The sequence below is a fragment of the Monodon monoceros genome, unplaced genomic scaffold (assembly GCF_005190385.1).
Source record: "Monodon monoceros isolate NGI ecotype Baffin Bay Population unplaced genomic scaffold, NGI_Narwhal_1 Super_Scaffold_8, whole genome shotgun sequence".
In the NCBI taxonomy this organism is placed as follows: domain Eukaryota; kingdom Metazoa; phylum Chordata; class Mammalia; order Artiodactyla; family Monodontidae; genus Monodon; species Monodon monoceros.
In genome coordinates this window covers 51,156,538-51,182,541 of record NW_021703785.1, presented here as the reverse complement: position 1 = coordinate 51,182,541, position 26,004 = coordinate 51,156,538, and the positions used below count along the sequence as shown (strand labels likewise).

The window sequence follows — 26,004 nt, the reverse complement described above, 5'->3', positions numbered from 1 at the left end:
AGAGCTATGTCTTATTTTCTTTGTATCCCCAGCATTAATCAAATGTCAAGTGTAGAGCAGGTAGAAAAATATCTATTAAGTGAGTGAAATAAGAGGCCATTTAATTACATGCAAATTTTGGATTTATTTAATTTTTAAAATTATTGACTTTAAAGGGCTGTTTGTTTTTTAGGGCGGGGCCATGCCAGGTGGCATGCAGGATCTTAGTTCCCTGACCAGGGATCGAACCCATGCCCCCTGCAGTGGAAGCACAGAGTCCTAACCACTAGACTGCCAGGGAATTCCGATAAAGGGCTTTTTATGTTAACCTTTATCATAATTTGGAGACACGGAAGAACGCCTTTATAGAATCACAAAAGAGAAAACAAACCCTTAGGTAATAGTTTTTAGTCTTTATGTTCTATATGGGGTGATAGCAGTGGCAAACAAGCCTTCTTATATTTGCATAATAAAAAATGAAATAATCATTAACTATAGATGACCTGATATTGCACAAATTCAGTCTCTATCTCTGGTTGAAAACTATTTTTCAGAAAATTACACTTTCATTACCTTTTTAAAAATTCTTTCTCAAGTCTCATTATTTTGTGTAGGTAATTAGTGTATGTATTTATGTAGATTGTATACACTGAATACCTGCCAAAGAGAGAGATCATCTTTAGGGCATATTTATGGATTATGAATAAGAAGTCGGCAGTTATGTGAAAATTTACTAAGCTTCAATTTTAGAAACAAGAATTCAGATTTGGTAAATATTTCTCATGAATAGCTAACAAATGATTATCCTTCACAAAGCAACTGCTCTTCCCTGCTGTTTCTCTTCTGTTGCTTCTCCCAGAGTCCATGCGGGCTTCTGAATGCACATCCCCCTCATGTGGACTCTCAGGGAAGTCTAAGCGTTCATTTGTGAAAGTATAAAAACACAAAGAAGTTTGGGCGCTATATTACTTTCATTCACTCAACATTTATTAAAGTCCTATTACGTGCTAGCTAGACACTGAGACTACAAAGAGAAATCCAGTTGTGGGCAAGCAGATATATATATATTGAATTACTGAAATGTGATATATATATATTGAATTATTGAAATGCGATGTTATTTTAATAGAAGAAGTTTCAAGAGACTATGGAGCATGGATGAAATACTTAACCTGCCTGGGAAGTCAGGTAGAGTGTCATAGAAGGTAAAATTTGAACTGAGTCTTGAATGAATTGATCTACAGCATGTGATTATGCCAAAGCACTGAACTGTGAGAAGTTCCAAACTCCTGGGTTACAAAAGGTCTCTAGAGGAAATGGTGGGTGACAATGCTAAAAATGGTGGGAAGAGGCAAGGTCATGGAGACCCTTATCCATCACGCTAAGGAGTTAGGTTGCCATGCTGTAAAGGAGGGAGAGTCTAGTTAAGAATTTTTAGCAGAGGCATGACAAAACAAATCTGGGTTTTAAAAAGACCAATCTGTCAACCATGTGGAAGATGGACTAGAGGCAGGGGAGAATGAAGGTAAGAAAACTGGTCGCTGAAAAACTTTGGCAAAAGCATAGGAGAGGGGCTTCCCTGGTGGTGCAATGGTTAAGAATCCGCCTGCCAATGCAGGGGACATGGGTTCGAGCGCTGGTCCCGAAAGATCCCACATGCGGTGGAGCAACTAAGCCCGTGCGCCACAACTACTGAGCCTGTGCTCTAGGGCCCGTGTGCCGCAACTACTGAGCCTGCATGCTGCAACTACTGAAGCCCGCACGCCTAGAGTCCATGCCCCACAACAAGAGAAGCCACCGCAATGAGAGGCCCGTGCACTGCAACGAAGAGTAGCCCCCGCTCGCCACAACTAGAGAAAACCCGCGCACAGCAAAGAAGACTTAATGCAGCCAAAAATAAATAAAGTAAATAAATTAAAAAAAAATTTAAAGCATAGGAGAGAAAAATGGTAAAGGTTTGTACTGATAAAAGTCTGAACCAAGGCATTAGTGCTTTGCTTTACTGCAACTAATTAGAAATACAACATAAAATGTCAATTCAATTTTTGAGATGGACAAAAAATAAAATATGCAACTGTATAAATACTAAAAAAACACTTTGATATAGAAAAGGCTTTGGCTTATACAATTCCAAAGCAAGATTAAGTTAAGCCTGTGTTTTGTTCCGTATTTTAGCTTATGAGTGTCTTGGCAGAAAAACATAATCACATAATGTTGCTATGAGAACTGTGTCATCTCTCAAAAGCTTTCTGAAAGCTTTTCAAGTAAAAGGAGGCAAGGAAACAAAAGAACTGCTCAAGTTTGCAATTCTTTCATGCTCATCATTATGTATATTTAAAAATTGCTGCAAAATGGAAATCTGTAAACAGGGTAGGGTCTAATTAAAATGATAATTAATTTTAATTATACTAAGGTCAACTGTATATCAGGTCATTGCAGGAAGCAAATTTCCAGAAAAATAATTTTTTCCCATCACTGTACCAAATCATTCTGGAATCATCATTTAGAGATCTGTTATTATGAAAACTAAGTTGTGCCATTAAGACAGATCAAAATATATGCAAATGAGCTCTGATTCAGTCTCTTCCCTTATGTCGTGCAGCTTACACTCTCTTAAAATTCCAGCATTTTTAGGGGAGGGGGATGTAGCAGGAGCTCCAATGTCGTAAATAAATACCAGATTTAGCAAGGAAATCTTTAAGTCAAGGATCAGACAGTGACTGAATTCAAATGTCAGGGGAAAATAAAGTCAATATTCATTTACCCTTATCTATATTTAATAATTTTAACTAGGTTGTTCGAATTTTTTCCCCTTAATTTTACTTAGATTTCCATTATGGTAATAATTAAGACAATCTCTAGCTTAGTTTCTTTACAGGAAGTTTTGAAGGTACTTTGCATGAGAGAGTACCATTCCATGGCCAAAGAAGGTACATAGTGATGCATGCTTCAGATCAAACAGCAAGGAAACCGTTTAGAATTCACGTAGTACAGAAAGTAAGTGACGTCACAGAGTAAAACAAGGTAAGGGAGTCCGGGTATTCCTTTTTTAAAAACGCTGATTTAAAGAGACATTTTCCTCTTTGGGGAGTTAATCTAAGAAAAGATGTGAAAGTGTTAGCTAAAATATATATATATATATATATATATATATATATGTATATATATTTATTTATAAAATTGTTGTCTGGGGTGAGTGTAAAAAAATTAAGTTACTCTAAATTTCTGAAGATTTTAGAAGTGAGTTTTTAGCCTATACTAAAATGAATAATATGAACCTGTAGTACACAGATGAACATACCCATAATCTTCTCTGGTGCTGATAGTACTAATGTAACTTCACTCATTTTAAAAATGAACAGGAAGGGATATTAATTTGGGCTTTTAATTTTCATGTGATGGGATAAAGTCTGGGAAGCTTTTCTACACATCTAAAATGACAGTGGGAAAGAAGTAGTAACTTTAAGTATGATTCACACTTACCTAGTTCCTTTTGTAAAAGAAAAATTAACAAGTACTTATAATTGATAATATTGTGTGCCATTTCTAATCAGGGAAACCAAGGCGCCAAAACATCTAGCTCGTAGTAAGGACACACTGAGCCAGCGCCAAAGTCAGTTGAGGAACCCAATAAACCTAAACCATATTCCTATCTCCAGAATCACAGAATTTAGCTATTTATAATATTATAAATTTGAATACTTTTTTATTGTTTCAAATGAAAGGAAAATCCATCCTTGCTAACAAATTTCAAGGCTCTAAGCCTTGAAAGGTTCATGAAAATCAATCTCTTTACTCTGTATGGTCTGGTCTGACCTACATTTACCAGAGTTCTTCTTTGGGAAGTTGCTAAGCCCTTCTGACTAGTTCTCCCTACATCACTTACTAAGTTGAGAAAATACAGACATTTGCCTCATGTAATAAACACAAATGATCAGGTTATCCAAACTACCTGCTTAATTGACTTCCAAATTTCAACAGTAGAACGGGCTCCCTAAACTCACTGGTTATTTTGAAAAGATACAGATACAATCCCAGACTTCACCAGTGTGACATTTTTTTTGTTTTTTGTGGTTTTGTGCTCACCATACATCTCACACGCTTTGCATTTTTATAATATAAACTGAAAGATACCTATGTTCAAACTCTCGATTTCCAAAACTTTCACAAATTACCAAGCTCCTTTTCCCTTTAATTTCCATATAATGTTTCTCATATATTTTCTTTTTTCCTGCCTGCAATAATTGCTTGTGCAACAATAAAATTAATATAAAACTATGTCTTTTAAATTCTAGTAAATTAACTCTTAATCTTCTACTACAGTCCTTAAATAGCTTACATTTCATCTACTGCTTACATTGTAAACCAATAAAACCGTTGAATTTAGGGCTTATTAACGTGATTTCTTTGGTATATGACACAGCCTCATGGTAAATCAGAACAGTTAATTTTCTTCCTTGAAAACGTGATTTTATTCTGTGTGGCATGTTGTGCTATTATGTTTAACATTTTTAGTTTTTTAGAAGTTGAACAGACAATATTTTCAAACAGAAAGAATTCAAAACTCAATTAAAATCTCACTGACTTAATTGACAGAAACAGACAAACCATTGTTCCTCACAGGTACTCTGACTAAAGCAGCCCAGAGTCAAATGCAAACCTGTTAAAAATATACACCCTGAAACCTAGAGCTGGAGGTATGTGAAATTTGGAGGGTTCCAGATTTTTAATGTTCATTCAAATGTCATATTGGCAGTATAATCAACTGAGATCTCTTTTACAACGAAAATTGAAAATTTACTACAGAAAAGCAGTCCTGACTTGAAGATAAAATATATATTGGCAAAATATAGCATGATGAATCCCTTGGTTACAGTAAATACTTAATATTGGTGATTTCATTTTTGGCTTTATGCCTTTTTCCATATTTATTTTAAACATGAATTTTTTTTTTAACAAACTCCCTATTACTTTTCAGTTATCTATGATGGTAAAGAATCAGATTTTTACACGGAAAAAAACTGGGCATCTGTTTGACAGAAATGAGTACTTCAAGTACGTAAGTAAATCATTAACAGAGCTGTTACACTCTAAGCAACAGCAATAACAAAGAGAAGATCTAGAATAAGCATTTTGTATAAAGATTACATTTCACGACATAATAAATAAATGCACTGATTTATACAACTTGTAAAAACCTTCTACTGATGATCATGAGTAATACTGTCTATTACTGACTTTGCTGATATCAGCACTGCCTCGCATAGAGTTTCAAAAGGTAAAATACTTGCCCCCAAAGCCACAAAATATACAAAGCTGGTTTGTTATTAAATACTTTGTCTGCCAGAAGTCCTACAAACTAAAATACATCTTGGCAGTTTGAATCACCAGCGTGACCGGTTTTTTGGTATAAAAAGATACGAAAAATTTTAATATGAAAATTAATAAAACCAGTAAAAGGAGAAACCTGTTGTATAAATAGACATTTTAATGTAAAACTGAGACTTTCATTTCACTTAAGAGGAAGAAAAAATTCGATACAACTTACTTGAAGATTTGAAAATAATTATATTTTCCCAGCTCTAGATAAATATATTACTCCAATTTATTAGTCATCTTCAATATACAATATATAACTCACAAAACTGGGAATGTTACAACGCCAAAACCTTTCACAGCACTAGTTACCAGTTACCAGAACTGTAAGAAATCTTTAGCTACATATCAGCTTAATACTTAGAATATAGAAACAGATATGGCTAAGCAGTGGCAAACAATAGTGCAAACAGTAAGGACAACAAAATATATTTGTTTTCCTTTTTAGCTTGAATATCTAACTGCATTATCCTACTTCAGTGGCATTATCAACTGAGTATGAAACTTACGTTAATCCATTGAGAAAGTAACCCTATGTTCCTTTAGGTTTGATTAACTTGCTCTTGAAATGCAGTTCTATGAAATATCCAGACTATTCATAAATTCCTATACAATGAATAACTTGTAGCTAAGATGAAATATTTTATGTGGAGTTTTTATAACGTTTAAGTAGTGGCTTGGTTTCTATTTTTCCAACTAAAACTTGGAAGTGCATACAAAATTAAGAGGGAGAGGATATAAATATATGTAAATAGAATCTTAATTACATAAAGGGAATTAACCTGTTCAGCTATATTAGTAATATGGGGTTTTTCTTAAACATCGTTACTGAGTTTAAGGCAGCCTCAGTTACTCTGTTAAACTTCTTTTCCTGAAAATAACAGAAAGAAGTATACAAATAGGTACAGTCCAGCTGTCTTTTTATGTCTCTGTTCTCTGTCACGATAAACCTTTACAGTTTTTTATTCTAAAGGAGATGTCTCTCAACAAAACTTGGAGGAAATAAAGAGGAAACAATAATAACAATAAAAATGAATGCTTTGTGTATTAGAAAAATCAATAATCATTGCCTCTTTAAAGTTTTGCTTGTTTCTTTAGAAGGCATCCTATTGCAAAGGCAACATATTACCCAAGTGACACAGAGATTGCTGTACAAGAGTCACTGGGGAGATGCCATAGCAGAGAGAAACAAGCCCCAGGCCCCATGGCACTTGGCGTGGGGCAGTGAGGGCAGAGGCATGGCAGCCAAGCTCTGGAAACCACTTGGGAAGCTATTCCATTGACCAATAATACTGAGGAATCTTCACTTCTTACTCTTTTCAGCTGATTTAAAGAACTGCCACTAATATCATCAATCTCTAAACCCATTGTTTCATCCAACCTGCATTTGAAAAATGCAGGATAAGTTCATTTTGGAAGGAGCGAGCAGGAGAGATCCTAGATGTCAAGGTTGAAAGATGTAATGTTTCTACAGCTTAATGAAAAGCGGTATCTTTAAAGAATTCACATCTATACAACAGAAAAGTCCACTATGTTGTCAACCCAGTGGGAGATAATAGGTAATTTACTTTAGAAATGATGTAGAGACGTTTCCACTCTAATTTTCTAAGTCATAGTTTTGCATGGGTATTTCCTTCCTCAATTCCTGTTACAAATAACTTCTATGGAGATTAAAGTAGTGGTCTCTTTATTCATTAAAATTAGCTAAAGAATCTCTAGGCAATAATGTTTTGGTCAATTATATAACTATGTAAAAATTAAGTAAAGGCTTACTGACCACGTGTCACACTCGGACAGATCTTATTATAGAATTAAATAATTTGTATTTTGAGGGTCAAGAATATATTATTTTTCAGGCACTATTTTAAGGAATTATTAACGATCTGAAAATCAGGATAAGTTAGCGTAATAAGAAAGCCAGACTTAGTCTAGCAAAACATGCCTTCTTTTAGGGTCTTAATGACACATTCACTTTACTTGTAATCATTTTGGGTCTCTCTCTTTTTTTTTTTTTTGTATGCCTAATGATTCATTTAATGTGTGCATGCTGCTATGTGTCCTCAAGCATGAACTATGTCAATAGGATAATCTACTGATAAACGAAAGTGAGAAGTACAAGTTGTTGGAGATCAACCCGGTCTTTACTTATCTCAGTACATATTCTTCTGAAATGTTCCCTGTGACTTAAGTTGTGAACAAATGAGAATGTCACATGAGCAAATTCAGATTGTTAGTGACTTAGACGTGGGGTGAGGGGCTGGAGAGAGGCCAGTTGTGTTGGCCAATCTCCTGTGTGCCACCTTATCTACCAAAATATAACCAAAATATATACTGGGTAGGTAGGGCTCATCTAGAACCTGGATTAGGAATAAGGATTGAAAAGAAAACTCAGCTGGGTGATGAATGAGTTTCAGCTCATTTCTGGGACTAGTTGGAGAAGGGATAGGAAACAGTGGGTTGGACAGCAAGCTATTCTGAGAAACTTCAAAGACCTCAGATCCCTCCTAGCTAGGAGGGAGAAAAATGCATCTAGGCCAGGGCTAATCACCCAACAAATCTTATTAAAAGGAAGATTTTGACTCAACAGGGCTGGAATGGACTGAGATTCTGCATTTCTATAAGCTCCCAGGTGATACGGATGCTGCTGGTGCATGGACCACATTTTGAGTAGCAATGACGCAGAGCAGTGCTATCCAGTAGAATTTTTGCAGTGATGGAACTATTCAACATCTCTATTGTCTACTATGGCTGTTGAGTGATTGAAATGTTGCTAGTGCAACTGAGAAACTAAATTTCTAATTAAATTAACTTTAAACAGCCACATGGAGCTAGTGGCTACAATGTAGGACAGCACAGATCTTAGACATTCAGGGATCACCTCTTCTCAGCCACAGCAATATACGTGATGGTCCTCAAATGATCTAATCCATCAATTCATTTAGATTAGTAACTTTCCTTTTATAAAATGCAAACTGTAAAATCAGTTTCTTTACATTGTTTTCTTCCTAACACTTGGCTAGATGACCCACAGTGGGTGCTAAGGTGGGGCAAGATAAAAGGAGTCCGTTTGTAGTGGGACAGTTGATGAGGAAAGGGTAGTACGTGGCAGTGAGAATTTGAGCAACCATCTCTATTGGGCACGGGGAAAAATGGGAAGCCAGGAAGTAAGCAAGAAACTCAGAAAGTGAGGTGGAGGGACAGATGGAAGAGAAAAATTGAGTACTCTGAAATTTTATTTTGGCCTGACCCTGTCCCTTTCTTGACAAGTAAGTTGTTCCTCAGGAAAACGAGCAGTGAAGGAAAATGAAAGGAAGTGGATGTGAGCTGTGATTCCCCTCCAGCCCTCCCAAATTATCTACATGCAGGAGAGTCTGGTGGGGAGGAAAGACGGCAATTACAGCTGGCAATCAGGCCCAGGCTTGAGCTTCTCACCTCAGCTTATGCATGGACCAAGGTGCAGAGGCCCCACCTGCACTCCCCAGAGCTGGGATCAGGCCACGTGGGGAAGCTCTTCCTCTCTTTGTTGTAACCCCATCTACCATGAGAAGCTGATTCCTCTGCGAGGCTGACAGTGGCCTCTGGAGGCTCTGAGGGCACCATCCTGGCAAACAGGCGTTGAGTGACGTCCTTTGGGTCCTACATAGCTATGCACAGACAATGCATACAGTGAAAAATGCTCTTATTCAAAACCCATTTGCTGGAAAATTCTAGCTAAGGATTCTGTTAACTGAGGTTCAACATATATAATGGATGTTACTCAAGAGTGAAAAAGCAACATCAAATACAAAATCTAATCATTTACATCTTACTCTTAAATTCTGAACATGTGATAACTAGATAATCTTTCCTATTGGCAAAGGAGAATTTGGGGAGAGTGAAAATCGGTAACGATTTTCGCATTAATTCATTCTTTTCTAGGATTTCTTGCCTCCTTGCCTCCACCTTTCCTTTTTTTTTTTTTCTTTTTGTGGACAGGGATCCGCAATCTCAGAGAGTTCTGACAACACAGGAAAGTGCTTGAAAGAGCAGGATACTTTGCAGGGTGAGGGACTCTAAAAGGGACTGGAAAGGAAGACCTTTGATTTCATAGGCGTGGATAACATTAAAATTAACTGAGTAGCTCTTTGCCCTTTTAAGCTACCTGATACAATTCGCTTTGGAAAATTTCCATTTATTCACAACTTAGGTAAAATATATAGTCAGACACACTTGGTCAGGAACCTATCAAGTTTCATTTATTTTTCAGATGCCCAAATTTTGTGATTTTTACTAGTAAATACTCAAGTTATAAATAAGGATAAGCATCAAATATTTAAACCCTTTTGATATAATTAAATTATATGTCAGACAATAGCTCATTTTAAATGTTTTCCCATCGATATCTCTCTTTAAGCATCTGGAAAATAAATGTCTAGAAAATATCAATGAGAGTATAGTTCAGATTACATGTACACAAGTGTGAATGTACATATAAATGTATATGCATATATATGTATATCTTTTGAGCACCTACCTAGAAGGCTACTTTATGAAAATTGTTAACCACTGGGTCAGTACCCTGTTTACTTCTCTTATATAGAAGATTTTTAAACATTAGAATTAATTTTTTGGTATATAATGTCTAAAGAAAATTTATTTAAGGACATTTTTGTGACTTTTTGATATGTATGCCTTTGGCTTTCAAAGATTTTGATCATTGTAATGTTGACTCCTCATGCGCTAGACTGTAGTGGTTTACAAAAAGGAAAATAATATCTACCTGATAGGATATAAGAATTAAGTGAGATAATAATAAATAATGGAAAGCCCTTAAGAAAAAATTTAAACCTCTTTTGTTGGGAAGTTTGTGTCAGGAGTCCCTTTAGCCAGTGGACGAGTCTGGGTGGCCAATCAGTATACCAATCCCAGTTGAGACGTTGGGGAAATTCCTGGATGTCAACAGTCTGCTATATTATAGATGCAAACAGAGTATTAAATAATTATTTAATTGAAATGAAAAATTTAAAACAGAATGTGGGAATTCTGGTACGGAGAGCTATAATAAGTTTTGTTAGGCAACAGAACATATAATTTTATGAAAATATCCAGAGAATTTTCTTAATGTGCACACCTACTGTTTATGATAGGTTGGTATAAAATTGGCTTGCATAAGATATATATCATTTGTTGATTAGGGCACAGACACATGTTCACAAATTCTTAGATATAGAATATTTATGCAAAATTCCACATCAAAGAACAGAAAAGTGCCTTTAGCCAACCAAAAGGTACTTAGGTAGTAATAAATTAAATTCCATTAAAACTGACATTAAAGCTAAGTGTTACATATTAAATGTGACATGCAAGAAACAGAAAGACAATTCAGGCAGGAACATCGTGCATTAAGATTTGCATTCATTCATAGTATTTGAGGGGTTTTAACCATATTCTTTGACCACTGAGAGCTAGGAATCTGAGGTGATACCAATTCAAAACACCACTTAATTTACATCTTAGTCTTCTAGCCAGTGATTTTAAGTAAGAAGCCAATGCCTCCAATAATGAAACCCAAGAAATTTCAGCTACATATTGTTATGTGTTTGCATGGTAAGAACATTCCATCTGACCAGGTTAAAGGAAAGTAAACATTGTGCAATTCCACCTTTTGGACAATGCAATTGTCTCAGATTCCTCCCACCTTTTTACTAATATGAGCATATTTGAATGTGTCAGGTTTGCACAATAAGAAAATGGCTTTGTGGAATGTATTTTTTTGGCACAAAATATTTTCTAATACCTCAAATCAAAATTTTCACCCATATCAAGCCGTAGAGGTGCCTCAGTGGTGCTTACTTATCTAGGCAGAAAACTACAAGAACAGCCAATGGCTCCCAAGGACTTTGTATTAAGTAGCAATTACTTTCCTTCCAAGGAACAGCACCAATATGATTACACCTCAGACTGGGGGTGTGCTCCTTCCAAGCTCTTTAATTCCCTGGAGAATTCGCTTCATATGACCCACTTTCGGTATCCCCAGGTCCTAAAAATAAAAAAAAAGGAAAAAAAGGTAGAAGGAAAGAAAAAAGAAAGAGGAAGAAGTTTACTGACAAGAGAAAAACTGAGGATTAAATATTTAACTAGCTAATAACACAGTTAGCATTCAGCTCATTCATTTTAGTTTACATTCAATGATTTAGGAAGTAAAAGTTAGAAAAGTAAGTTTATAAAACCAAAAAAGCCCTGACATTAAAAAATTGCCGACCAGTAAAAAAATCACATCTTACACAACTCTTAAATGTAACATTCTCATAAGTTATACACAAGGGCAATTCTTTAAGAGTCAAAATTACTTCCTCTTTTTTTTTCTTCTTTTTTTTTTGCTTTGAAAAACACAGGTCCGGGCTTCCCTGGTGGCGCAGTGGTTGAGAGTCCGCCTGCCGATGCAGGGGACGCGGGTTCGTGCCCCGGTCCGGGAGGATCCCACATGCCGCGGAGCGGCTGGGCCCGTGAGCCATGGCCGCTGAGCCTGCGCGTCCGGAGCCTGTGCTCCGCAACGGGAGAGGCCACAACAGTGAGAGGCCCGCGTATCGAAAAAAAAAAACAACAAAAAAACACAGGTCCTTTTGTGATCTCTGAAAGAAGCGACATGTGACACCAGGGTATCCACAATTAGTCTTAAAACAGCTATACATTTCCTTGCTAAAATATTAAACTTACAAGTGAGGCCTGGTCCTCAGGGAAGACTCCAGTGCCCATGACCTAAATGTGGAATCCAAATGCATTTGAACTTGCATTTAGAGCCTTTGATTTGAGTGAAATATTTAAATATTCCTTATACTTTGTAATGTATAAGTATAAACAATTACATAAACATTGGTATGTATCTGGGGGTTGATGCTTTTCCTCAAGACACTTTTGACTCCTTCCCCTCAGAATTCTTGTTTCTTAAAGGACTATCTTCCTAAAAAAGAACCAAGGAGCCAATATTTAGTTTTCAGAAATGAATGGTGATTGCAGAGTGCGCAGCACAGAGCAGGCGGCCGGCGAACAAATACTTGTTGCAGTGATAAATGAGACCCATCCAAGAGAGCCATAGTATTCGCTGTCTGAAAAACTAAAAGAGATGGTGAAGGCCTCCCTATAGCTTCTTTAAGCGCAATGGGCATAATCAATTTGTGTGAAGTCAGACAACTTCTTCACAAAACAAAGAGTGTGAAATATTTGAAAATTAGGAAAAAGATGACTTTCAAAGCAGCCTAGAAAATATAAGGTACCACAAGATTATTTGTCTGAGAAGATACACACACGCGCGCGCGCGCTCTCTCTCTCCCATATAGTTTATGATCTCCTTGAATTCTATAGCAGCAATGCTACTGATGATTCTGAATCCTTCTGGAAAATACTCCTTCCACAGCCAGTGCTCTTTCTGAGCTTGAGATAATGTCAGGGTAACATTTTTACAATATTTAACTGACCCTGAAAAATATTTGCTCATATGATACCAGGTCATCCGCAATTAGTCTTAAGGCAGCTATACATTTCCTGAGTGTGTGCTAAAACAGCAAACTTAAAAGCAAGGCCAAACCCTACAGGAAGATAGAAAGGCAGATGCATTTACAGAGGCATTTAGATTCTTTGATTTGAGTGGAATATTTTAATGTTCTTTATACTTTGTGATAACATAGTTATCTGATTAATATCTTGAATATTAAATATTTTATTTTAGGTCATGTGCACACTGTATTCTCAAGAATAAAAACTTCTTTGAGAGATGCAGACTCTACCCAGAATTATTATTTTGGTGTCTCGAGATGAATGTTTTCCCTAGAGTTACACTAACTTCTTAGCTATATTTTCTTTAGTTTGAGTTCAATACATTCACATCTTCTAGGAGTTAGGCTGTGATAAAGTTATGCCATGATGTTTGTTATGTATTTATTTTTATCATATTCTTTAGTGTTGACTTTTTCTTTCTTTGGATGAATAGCTTTAACTTTGCAGAGGCATGCTTTGTAGATACTGTTATCCTTCTATGCAAACATATACAACTTTCCAAATGGAGAAAACAAAAAACCAACCAAACAAAACCCCTGTGTCTTTACCATTTGCTTTGTTATCCCTCACTTTTTCCTACTGCCTTCTAGGAGGTAAAATAATGCAATCAGTTTATCTGTCTGTTAAAACACATTAGCGACAGTTCCCCTTTCCCACCTTTAGACTGTCACATTGCTACCTCTAGTTGTTTTGATGATAAGGAAGTAACACCTGAGCCAAGATCTGAGCAGAGTTAGCCAGGTGACGGGGAGGGGGGGGAAGCATACCATAGGAGGGTACACCCTTAAGGTGAGAGAGGTCAGTATTTTTAAACAAATGAAATAGGGCCAGGGTGGAAGGGTATATAGCCCAGCAAGGGCCAGTATTCCATAGCAGGTTGACTATATAGGCAGACCTTGTAGGCCTCCCATAGATGCGAGTCTTTTTTCTAACTGAAATGGGAAGCCACTAAAAGGTTTTAAGCAGAAAAGTGATACACCTGATGTTAAAATGTCACTGTGCAATGTGGATAATGGACGAGAGAGGGCACGAGTAGCAATGCGAGGGCCAGTTAGGAAGCTACTGACCTTACACAGGCAAGAGGAAGGACTGTGGAAAGGAGAAAGAGAAATGTATGGAGATTAAAGTCAAACTTTGTGATGGGTTTAACGAGTTAGGGGGGAAACGATAAGAAAAAGGAAGGTGCTAAATATGACCTTGGGTTTCTCTAGCTCACATCCCTGAGTTGCTAAGATGTAGAGCACTGGAGAAGGGGCAGAATGGGAGTAGGAAAGGAGAGTAGAAGTTTGGTGTGGACACGTTAAGATTGACATCCTGTGTGATGGCCAAGTAGCAAGTAGAGTTGGTGATATAATCCTAAAGTTTACAAATGAGGTCACAACCTTGTGAACCACTGATATATTCAGACAGTATTCGAAGCAATGGGAATGGACAAGATTACCTAGGGAGTAGGTAGCCCTTCACCAACATTAAGAGACTTTCCTCTCAAGGGTCTGCTCCCCCGTACAGCTATAACCACAGAGCACAAGGAGAGCTCGTTCTCTAGCTCGGTTTTGTGCCACTGAAGGCTCTTTCTGTAAAATTACTTTCCTTTCCCATTGCCCCACACCCTGTTTTAGAACCAAAAGAGTTAAAATGGACTATGTCAATAAAACTTCTAAAAGAAGTTTGAAAGGAAAGAATGTAATTTGCATAAAAAATAAAAACAACAAAAAAGTCTCATGAAAAACTAAACAGAAATTTTACTAACGTGATTCTTAATGAGCAGCTCCTTTGTACCCTTATTTTTTTTCCAGCCAGGTCCTATCAGTCTAACTTTGACTTTTCTGTGTGAGCTTTGTTTTTTCACTCTGCAAATAACTGCTTCACTCACTGTGTGTGTGTGTTTATATATGTTTGTATGTACATATATGCAACATATACATGTCTATTTATATACACACACAGCCTTTTCCTTGAACATATGATTATTCACGGCAAATGGAATGCAAGCTTCTAGAGGGCAGATGCCACCTAGAGAAGCTGGCATAATACATTAATCCGTAGCTAGTCAATAAATATTGCTGCCTGCCAAGGATACCAGAAGCTACACAAATATGTGCTATGGAATGATCCTCTACGTTTATTTTTTGGTGTATTCAAGTGTTGAAGTCAATTTTTACTTTATGAACTGTAACCCTATATATTTTGCTATGTTCCAGATTTGGGACTCTCAACTAAGATAATCAGTTAATCTATTATTCTATTATTCTTCTGGCTAAAAATGTTTAGGTATAAGTGGTGTCTACTTTTGATGTGCTAAAACTTTATGACTCTGCTTTATAAAAATCTATACTTTAGGTTACCCATCATGGGGTCAAAGATCTCTGCTAACGTATTTGTAGATAAAGGCACAACCGTTCATGAATTTATTAGGAATTTACTGTCTCATAATTCTACGCATTTTAGAACCTGGTCTACAGGAAAGGAATCAATCCAACAAATGTTGAAGGCTTTGTCACTTGCTTATGAATCAGTCTTGGAATTTTTAAATGGCAGCGTGGGGTAAGAAAATGTAACATTACAAAATCCTACTTCTAACCCTGGGCCAGAATATGCTTCTTTGGCCATTTCTACGGTCGAGTCTCCACCCAAAGGATAAAAGGGAATTTGCTGCAGACCATGAATTAATACTTTTCATTCCCTGTCATAAAAGACAAATAGGCTTTGGGCTGCCTTCTAGCAAAAACAAGGCATAATTTTTACTTCATTTACTAAAGAAAATAATAAATTTATTTTTGAGAAGAATACAATTTTAATAATAAGTCGTGGAAAGGAGATTTGAATTTACTTGTCTAGTTGTTCACGTGACCTCTGAAAGCTCAATTTTGAAACACAACCAAATCATAGGATTCCAAGTAGCCACTGCTGTAAGTCTCTCATCTAGTTCCATATATTAGAAAGGCTTTGTTATCAGTATTTTGAATTAATTTTTAGTTGTTAACCTTTATTAGATATTTTCAGCAACAAATATCACCTTTCACGTTGATCCAAAAAAATGAGCTGATGGAAATATGATCCATTTGGAAATATTAGCACAGGAACAGCCATACCAATGGATGCAGAGAAAACTTACTAAGTTCATGCTAAGCTTTAGCTATAACAGTCAATGATTTTGACAGAAAAATATTGCTGACATTCTTGTTTCAAAATGCATACCAGGAACTCAGACCACAGGACAATGCATATTAGATTACTGCACGTTTGCATAACATAAGCCAAGCTATAAGCACAGAACAGAACAGCACAGGAGAAAGGAGTCTGTTTTGCAAGAAAACATTTTAAGAGCAGAAGTAGCACAAAGGAAATACCTTAAGATCTCGCCTTTCCAGATGCAAGAGTTCAGCCCCTCTGATGTCATGACGGATGAAGATTTCTTTGTACTCTCCCAAATTGAGCAGATCCAGCCAAGCAGCAACTTCCTCTGTGCCCCATTTCTGAACTACCAAAGTTAAGAGCAAAACCCCCTTAATTTCTACATGCTCAATGCACCACAAAGCACAGGTTGGCCAAAGAAGATGCGAAACAGAGTACAGCGGCAGTGCTGGCAAAGGGAAAGGTTCAAGGTATTGTCTCAACAAAACTGCAATTCCACTTTTTCCCATGCAAGTTTCAGACTATCAGTCAACACAAGGACCTGACTCTACAAGGACATTCACTGCTGCGCACCTGTGCCTTTCTCTTTAGCTCAATTTCCTCCTTAAAGCCATGCAAACTGCACAGTATGTATAAAAAATGTATCTCTCATGATTAGGATCAGCAGTACAAGGTCTAAATAAGCTCTGATGATTTCCTTAAGGACCATATATGAAACTTATTATAGTTTAATTAGCTACAAATGCTAATTAAAATTTAAAATATGACACAGGGTACAATTTTACACAGATTTCTGCTTCAGGTCTCGCTGACTTCAAGGACTGCCTTTATTGGTTTTGATGATTACCATTACTGATAATTATAGCAATAAATGTATTGTTAAATCAATTTAATGTCATCTAAAAACCGTCAACACCGCTTTCTAAGATTAGTTGGGTTGTTATTTTACAGTATGTACAATCACTCTTTTATACATTTTACCCAACATTGATTAGCTTAATAAAAGTCTCCTTGTTTGCCACATTTGGTTTTAAAATGCCCTTCAATAGTTGCTTTACGATGGTCAAAAATAAGGTCATGTATCACTTTTCAAAATGAGATGGCTAGCTCAGAAGAGTTACAAAATGATTTGATTATGAAAGGCACCTACCATCGTATACACAGAACTTGAAGGTCTTTAGCAGTAGTACAGCATTAAATTTAATCTCTAAGGAAAGGTGGAAAGGGAACTTGAAAGAATACCCAAGAGAGAGTTTAATCTTTGCTTGAGAATACAAGTGTCACAGTGGACTGTCATTACTGAGGGGCTGAAATGGCATCGTAAGTCCTTAAAAGAGAAGGAAGAGAATATATAACTTGAGGTGGAAAATATATCTAGCAAGTTAAAGGAGTAAACGAAAGTTTCTACGTTCCATTTATCAAAATGATATAGATTTTGCACATTGAAGAAGGAAAACGAGTTACAAGCCTTGAATTATTGTTAGCAAGACGAAGACCCATCTAACAGACATGCTGACATTCACTCAGCAAAGTAGAAGCAAATCGGCAACCACCTTGTTAACTGCATGACTACAGACTCCTACTTTGGATTTATTTTAGGTGTGATATGACTTTTTTCTTATGGTAAAGTGAACATAAAATGAAATTCACCATTTTAACCATTTTATAGTGTACAGTTCAGTGGTATTTAGTACATTCATAACATGGTGCAATAATCACCACTCTCTAGTCTCAGATCACTTTCATCCCCTCGGTGATATCACCTCAATACGTTATTTTTTCATAATGTTATCCTTTCCCTTCCCGTGTGGATCACCTACCAGCCTGTGAACTTGTCTTCTGCTTCTGAACCTTTTCCTTTTTGAATTTGGGCACAATACGAAATACTGTGCTTCTGCTGTTTCTCTTGGTGCAATCCATGGGGGGCTCCTGTTCGAGTCGAGCAAGAAGAGAATTTTCTCAGGATATTAAGAGAAGAAAAACCCACTCTGATAGCACAGATAACATAGATGTAAGTTATCCACACAAAATATTGTTGAAATGATAACTTCTTCCCCAAAAGTTCATGATGTTACGTACTCCTGAAAAGGTACTGATTCCCATAAGATGCCTTTGTTCACATAAAAGCTTTTTCTCGTTGGTTCAAGAAAAGTGCATCTGAAAGTAGTCTCCCCTGACCTGTGGTTTCCCTTTCCGCGGTTTCTGTTGCCTGCGGTCAACCACGGTCTGAAAATACTACATGGAAAATTCCAGAAATAAACAATTCATAAATTTTAAGTTGTGCACCGTTCTGAGTAGTATGATGAAATCGTGAGCCATCCTGATCTATCCCGTGTGGGATGTGAATTATCCCTTTGTCCAGCGTATCCCATCTGTTGGTCACTTAGTAGCCATCTGAGTTATCAGATCAACTGTTGTGGTAGCACAGTGCTTGTGTTCCAGTCACACTTATTTTACTTAATAAGGGCCCAGAGGCACAAGAGTAGTGAAGCTGGCAATTCAGATACGCCAAAAAGGAGCTGTAAAATTGCTTCCTTTAATGAAAAGCTGAAAGTTCTCAACTTAATAAGGAAAGAGAAAAATCGTATGCTGAGCTTGCTAAGACCTACAGTAAGAACGAATCTTCTGTCTGTGAAATTGTGAAGAAGGAAAAAGAAATTCATGCTAGTTTTGCTGTTGCATCTCAAACTGCAAAGGTTATAGCCACAGTGCATGAGAAGTGCTTAGCTGATATGGAAAAGGCATTACATTTGTACAATAAGATATTTTGAGAGAGAGAGATACCACATTCACATAACTTTTATTACAGTATATTGTTATAATTGTTCTATTTTATTATTCGTTATTGTTGTTCATCTCTTACTGTACCTAATTTATAAATTAAACTTTATCTTAGATACATATGTATAGGGAAAAACATAGTATATATGGGGTTCAGTACTCCTCTGAGGTGCACTGAGGGTCTTGGAACGTACTTCCTGCAGATAAGGGAGGACGACTATATTCAAAATGTATTTTCCCCTGAACAACTCTTTTTCAAAGGATGCATTCAAATTCTATTGTCACAAAGCGTACACATTTATAAAGAAACAGGACAAATTTTACATACCTCATCCTCATTTGGGTGTAAGATATAATAAAGCCAAGGGATCTCTGTTAATTTCTGTAGCTCCACCTCCACGGAATGCAAGGCATTGGATACCCGCTCTTCATGTGGAGATTCCAACTGCTATTTGACCAGCAGATTAAAAACAAAATAAAACAAGCCTCAGTGACCAACCTCATATAGAATAAATTATTTTACTGACACTGAACATCCTCATCTCTTATCAGACAAGGCTAGACCGTTGTTGGTTTTAATAAAAAAGAATATGGAAAAAAGAACAAATTATTTTATACTGAGTTCATTTAAGCAAATCTGAATAGATTTATTCCTTACTTCCCAAAGATGATATAAGTAGCTAGTGTGACTTTAATAATTTCACAGAGAAAAGTATTACTTATGGTGATGCTTTTTCTATGTAAATCCAACCCTCCTCCCTTCCCATCCATGCATCCATCCGCCCATTCTGCCGGCTTGCACTAGGGAGTAATCCCATTATTCTACTTCTTTGTGGCAAAAATCATTCTGATTTACATAGGTCGCTGTGTGAACAAAAAATAATATTTTAAATTGGTCAAAAATACGTCATATAATAAGAACTGCCTGGCACAAAAATCCTCTGGATAATTAAAATAACAGGTTAAAAAAAGACCCATGGATCTCAGAAAAATTTGTGACAAAAAGTTGTTGTACAAATCAGGGCAAAGCAAAAAGCTAAATGGCTTGTAACCTGGAAGAGGGCTAGCAAACTTTAAAGAGAATTTAACTGGTCACCTACTATCCACCCATTTGAAGCAGTTATTAAAAGTTACTTACAAATTCAGTAAATGAATAAAGGTGAAACAAACACTGTTAGGTGCAGAATTGAAAGGGAGGTGACTGAATTCTAGTCCTGGCCTTTTTACTAACTATGCAACCAAGGGAAGATGAACTGATTTCAGGGGTCTTAAGTTTCCTTCTCAATAAATAGTAGAAAGCGACTACACACTTTCTAAGATCTCTTCCAGCTAATCAATACTTTTATAAACTACTTTAAAATTGTAGAGTACCTACATATAGGTTCATAGAATTTTAAGCTGAAAGTTCAGAGAGAATATTACTGTTATTTATTAGGGACATTATTTTTCCCCCTCTGTTATTCAAGGGATCTAGCATTTCTAGAAGTTAATAAAATTATGGAGATTTTCCACCAGGTCAAATAAAATTTACCACTTTCCTTTAAGTCTAAGAATATATGTCTTACAAAATTGATAAAATGGTTATTGCATATTCATTCTACAAGCAAAATGAAGAATATAACTTAGTTGCTCTCAAACACGACTATTTTGATATCAATATTGCCAAATATTAAAAAAAAATTCACTGGTATATATTTCAAACCAAACATCCATATTTGACAATGACAAAAGAATTAAAAGTGGAGGGGAATCCTTATATATTAACATAATTGATTAATATTAACCAAGTAACATTTAATGGGTACTTTCAGTGTAGAGAGCTAAAATACAGAGTAAGTTATGCTTTTAGTTCTCGTCAATCAGAAATTATCTTAAATGTATTTCAAATAACATGAAAAAAATACATGTCCTTCATCCAATAATTGGGACCAAGGTCGCAGCTCACTGGCTTTCCTATAGGACTAATTTTAGAAGAGCAGCAAGAATTCAGGTTAATAATAGAAGTGCCAAGAATAGTCAAGAAGATTTTCCCATTGGTTTTATCAGAAGAGATATTCAATGTTCCTTCCTAAAAATTTCTCTTCACGACCATAGCAGAGGCAGCCACCTCTGGCCCCAAGGAAGTTATACTTGAGTTTCCCTCGGAGGTGGGTAAAACCAATGGACTTCATGCAGCCTTTAAGCTTCTCTTCTAAGAGCAAAGGATGCTCCAAGGGTGATACATTTTACTCTGGACTCCAGTCAAGCAGATATTCCAACCAATCACTTACAGTTGGCTAGGCTATGGAACACACCTCTTGTTCTTCCACTGTGCCAGATACTATGACTTTTATTCTCACTTTTATTTAGATGTATAAAATTTCCCAAGAAACAGATAAAATTACAGTAAAGGGAAATTTTTAAGATCATCACCTATCAATTAATCAAAATTGTTACAAGGAAGAAAACAATAGCTAATGTATCAGGCCTTCTACAGTGACAACAGCATGTGTGAATAACCTACAATGGAACACTAGGTGGCGAAAAGACCCAACGTGCTAGAACATTTCAAGGGTGAGGGAAGAAAGGCCGATTAGTAAAGGACTGTGGGCAAACCAGACAGAAAATCTATGGATTCCTAGCACTTAGGCCTGAGGTCCATGAACTTGTGGTCTGATTCAGACTTGGCTGCAACTTGATTTCCAACACCAATCTTGGGTTAACCTACGAAGAGGTCTAGTTCTTGAAATTTAGTTCTTGAAACACGGAATCTAGAAAGCATCATCTAAGCAAATCTAGAAAATAACAATCATATTTCAAATGTTAATTCCGGGAACACAACTCATGACTTCCTCTACTTTTCTGCATTCATGGGTTAATGAGTCCCTAGGGAATGTCTACCACTCTCTGTAAAGTTCAAGATTCTCAAAGCTGACTGGGGGGAACCTATGTATGCATATGGCTGATTCACTTCGTTGTACAACAGAAACTAACACAGTATTGTGAAGCAATTATACTCCAATAAGGATCTATTAAAAAAAAAAAAAAAAAAAACAAACCACGATGAGGGGAAATCTCTACTCCTGTTAGCCTAAAGTGTAACTCCCAGGTGTAGCCATAAATTTTCTTGAAGGCAAAAGCTAGGTAAAAAGGAAGCTCTAGGGATGGAGGCCGGAGCCTGCTTGTGCATTAGAATCTGATGAATGCATGCTCCCTAATGAACACAAGAACCATACATTTATCATCATTCTGATGTTATCCACCATTTCTTTTCCTTACCAAAGGAACCCTGCCAACTAGTAAAGACTCTGTTTCATTATACAGGGCCTTCACATTGATGGCTATTTCAGTGGCAGTGTCTCTCGTAAGACTCTAGGAAAAAAAAAAACAAAACACAACATCAAAGACAAGTAGTTCTGTATTAAATTGGGATCCAATCACCAGCGAGTACTTTACACTTTACTCTTCCGATTTAAATTTACATTGCAAATACTTTAAAAAGTCTACCAAAATTCTATGGTAATTGCAAAATTTCACACTCACATTCCTTAGCATGATTACCTCTTCTAGTTCTGTGAGCACAGAGCCAGAAGAATGCACTGACTATAGTGAATACACCCAGGACCACATCTCCTACACACGAACGTGTATATGCTGGCGACAGCAGACACATATTCCCACAAGAATTAAGTCAAAGAAAATTATGTCTTAAAAGGGACATTATCTGATCATAATTAATTCTATCCATTGAGTATCACTCTCCATAGTTCCAACCGGATTGATTTTTAGATTTTAATAATCTTGAGGACTCACACTTATTTGTATAATAACTTAGGTAAATCAACTGAATAACTGAAAGGGTAAAAATAATGTTACCAGTTTTCTCTATGCCATACATCACATTTCATCACATTTATATTCTATCCACTCTATTATTAACTTCTACATTAGAAAATTAACTAAATTTACTGATTTAGTAAAACAAAATGGAGAATAATTTCAGTGGACAACCTCAAAAATGCATGAACAGCTCTAGTTAAATGCATGATATCTAGGCTTGCCCTATATGAAGGTGCAGGGGAGAAGGTAAAAAAGAGGAATGGTAGTACTTAAAAAGAGAAGGAGCACAAGGAAGATGGGAAGGTGACAAGTGATGGAAAGTGAAATAGAAAAAAAGGAAGCAAATTAAAGAGCAGGAATGGAAACACAGCAGAAAAGGAAAATAAAGAAAAACCTGGCCACAAGTGAATGATAAGCTTCTGGCTGCGATGCGTATAGACTAGTATTATGTTCTTTCAAAGGATGTGGCACATTTTGTATCAAGCTATATGTGGAACACCAAAAAATCTGCGGAATGGGCATTTACCATTGGCTCCTCACCTCTGGGAAGCGTGGGTTGGCTTTGTTCAGTGCGTGGGAGCATGCATTCACTGCGTGCGCCAGCTCTTGCTCCAAAAGACAGTGGATGGTGGCTGCATCACAAATCCTGAAAGCAAAAACGCGGCAAATGGGCTTCGCTGGTGGCGCAGTGGTTGAGAGTCCGCCTGCCGATGCAGGGGACGCGGGTTCGTGCCCCGGTCCGGGAAGATCCCACATGCCACTGAGCGGCTGGGCCCGTGAGCCATGGCCGCTGAGCCTGCGCGTCCGGAGCCTGTGCTCCGCAACGGGAGAGGCCACAACAGTGAGAGGCCCGCGTACCGCAAAAAAAAATAAAATAAAAAAAAGGTCATGAAAGGAAATTTATTTAATAACTGCTCGATTATGAATGGCATGGGGTAGATTTACAAAATTCAAACCCTATTGCAACAAAAAATACTAACCCCAAATCTTTTATATAAAAAAAGTTAGACCTAGAATCAGAGATAAGCATATTGAGGTGTTATTTGGAAGAAGAGGGCATAGTAACATTTCATTTTGCTGTATCACTGGAAAGTTGACAGGGGTCCCAAATGTAGAGTGTAGACACATCTTTTATTCACTGAAACTTCAACCAGGCACAAATACAACAGATTAGGGGAAAAACATTGCCACATATATCTTCTATATGCTAAGTGCTTTATATTCATTATCTAATTTAATATTCACAACCTAAAAGGTAGCTGTGGTTACCTTTCTCCACTTTATAGATGAAGACATTGAGGCTCAGAAAGATTTAGTATGTGATACTAAATCACATACTAAATCACATACAGTGATAGAGCCAGGATTTGAATCTACGTCTATCTAACGCCAAAGCCTGTAGTGCCACTGTCCTTTGGAATATAAACCTTCAAGAACAGTCCTAGAATGACACGATTCTGGAGGCAATGAGGCCAAGAAGAAAAAGGGGGAGAGAGACTTCCAGGTGGTCCAATGGTAAAGAATTCGCCTCCCAATGCAGGGGACACGGGTTCGATCCCTGGTTGGGGAACTAAGATCCCACATGCCACGGGGCAACTAAGCCTGCGTGCCACAACTACTGAGCTCGGGAGCCTCAATGAGAGAGCCCATGTGCTGCAAACTACAGAGCCCATGAGCCACAACTAGAGAGAGAAAAAAAAATCCCGCATGCCACAACTAGAGAGAAGCCTAAGCGCCACAATGAAGAGCCCGTGCGCTGCAACTAAGACCTGACACAGCCAAAAAAATAAAAAGGAGGAGAAGTTCTACTGATTGCTAGAAAATGATGTAAGCTTTACAGGTGACAAGAAGGTAAGACTATCCTAATCCTTTTGCTTCTAACATCTTCAAGGAAAATGATCTTCAATCTGGAAAGGGAAGAACAAAAGAAGAGACAGAAGCCCCACATGGCTGAATCAAGAGTTTAATTCTTAAGGATCATACGTTGATATCCAAGGCACAAAGGAACTTGCAAATGTCACCTAAGCATCCTTACCAATAACGTTGAGAAATCATGAAGAAGAGGTTATTAATAAGAAGAACAGAGATAGATAAATGTTATTCTAATTTTCAAAGAAAAAGAAAGTTGTAAATCAACTTCAGATTAACATTTTCAACTGCTAACTGAATCTCCTCCTAGGTATTTCTAATGTAACTGAAATCTGTAAGTCCAATATGGAACCCATCATTTCCCCTCTCAAAATCTGTTCCTCTTCCTGAATACTATGGCTTCATCAAAGGCAACTTAGTCTAACCAGCCATTCACTAGAAACCTTAGGATCATCCTGAACATGCCTGTGTACCAACTTTAGACCCTAACCTATCTTAAATCCTTCTTCTCCTTCCCATCTCTACTGCCTCAGTCCATTGTTTCCTAACAGGACCATTCTGACAGTGTTCACCCTTGCCCCAGTTTTGCTGTTCTGTGAACAGTGCTTCACATTGCTTCCAGAAACATCCTGATAAAGATCTGCGCCCCCTCCCCCACTGCTGCTCAACTCTCTGTCCACATTTTCCACACTCTCAAATATACCACGTTAATGTTTCAGTCACTCCAAACACCCTGAGATTTCCTAAAAGTACCATGCACTCACACTCCTCTGGGTTTTATTACCCAGGCTGGCTCCCATTCTTAGATTACTCCTCTTATTCTTCTTTCAAGACTAGGCTGAGAAGTCACTTCCTCCAGGCAGGCCTCCCTCACTGCCTCTGGCCTCCTCTGGGCATCCACAGTGCCCACTGTGTGACCTGTGACAGATCTTTGCCCACACGTCTCCCTCCTACTACTCTGCCAGCAAATTATGAAGAGGGACTGCAGTCATCGTGGCATCCCAGTGCCTAATATGATGGTTGGCACACAGAAGAGGCTCAAAATTATCTGTTGAATATTGAATGAATATATTGTGAAAATTAATGAGTGATCCTGATTTTCATCATTTGCAAAATTTATAAAGAGATATGGGGAATCAAACTAGGTAGACCAAAAGCAAATCTGGTCAACCTTCACTTTTTTTTCTTTCTTAAATTTATTTATTTATTTTTGGCTGCATTGGGTCTTCATTGCTGTGTGTGGACTTTCTCTAGTTGTGGCGAGCAGAGGCTACTCTTCATTGCAGCGCGTGGGCTTCTCATTGTGGTGGCTTCTCTTGTTGCAGAGCATGGGCTCTAGGCGTGACGGCTTCAGTAGGTGTGGCACGTGGGCTCAGTAGTTGTGGCATGCGGGCTCAGTAGTTGTGGCTCATGGACTTAGTTGCTCCGTGGCATCTTCCTGGACCAGAGCTCGAGCCTGCATCCCCTGCATCGGCAGGCGGGTTCTTAACCACTGCACCACCAGGGAAGCCC

General features: G+C 37.4%; 1 protein-coding gene across 2 annotated transcripts in view; it reads right to left on the bottom strand.

The window, feature by feature from the left end:
* Nucleotides 1–9,924: 9,924 nt before the first annotated feature.
* Nucleotides 9,925–26,004, bottom strand: part of DGKH (diacylglycerol kinase eta) — a 173,438-nt gene continuing 157,358 nt past the window's right edge. The window contains exons 26-31 of one of the 2 annotated variants that reach the window (XM_029210192.1): nt 23,164–23,269; nt 22,063–22,155; nt 19,133–19,252; nt 17,844–17,952; nt 16,239–16,369; nt 11,291–11,374 (exon numbers count right to left, since the gene is read on the bottom strand). In XM_029210192.1, coding sequence (XP_029066025.1) covers nt 11,291–11,374; nt 16,239–16,369; nt 17,844–17,952; nt 19,133–19,252; nt 22,063–22,155; nt 23,164–23,269 — 643 coding nt within the window. Of the gene's footprint in view, nt 11,375–16,238; nt 16,370–17,843; nt 17,953–19,132; nt 19,253–22,062; nt 22,156–23,163; nt 23,270–26,004 lie in introns of both variants that reach the window. The other variant, XM_029210193.1, reaches the window with a different exon arrangement.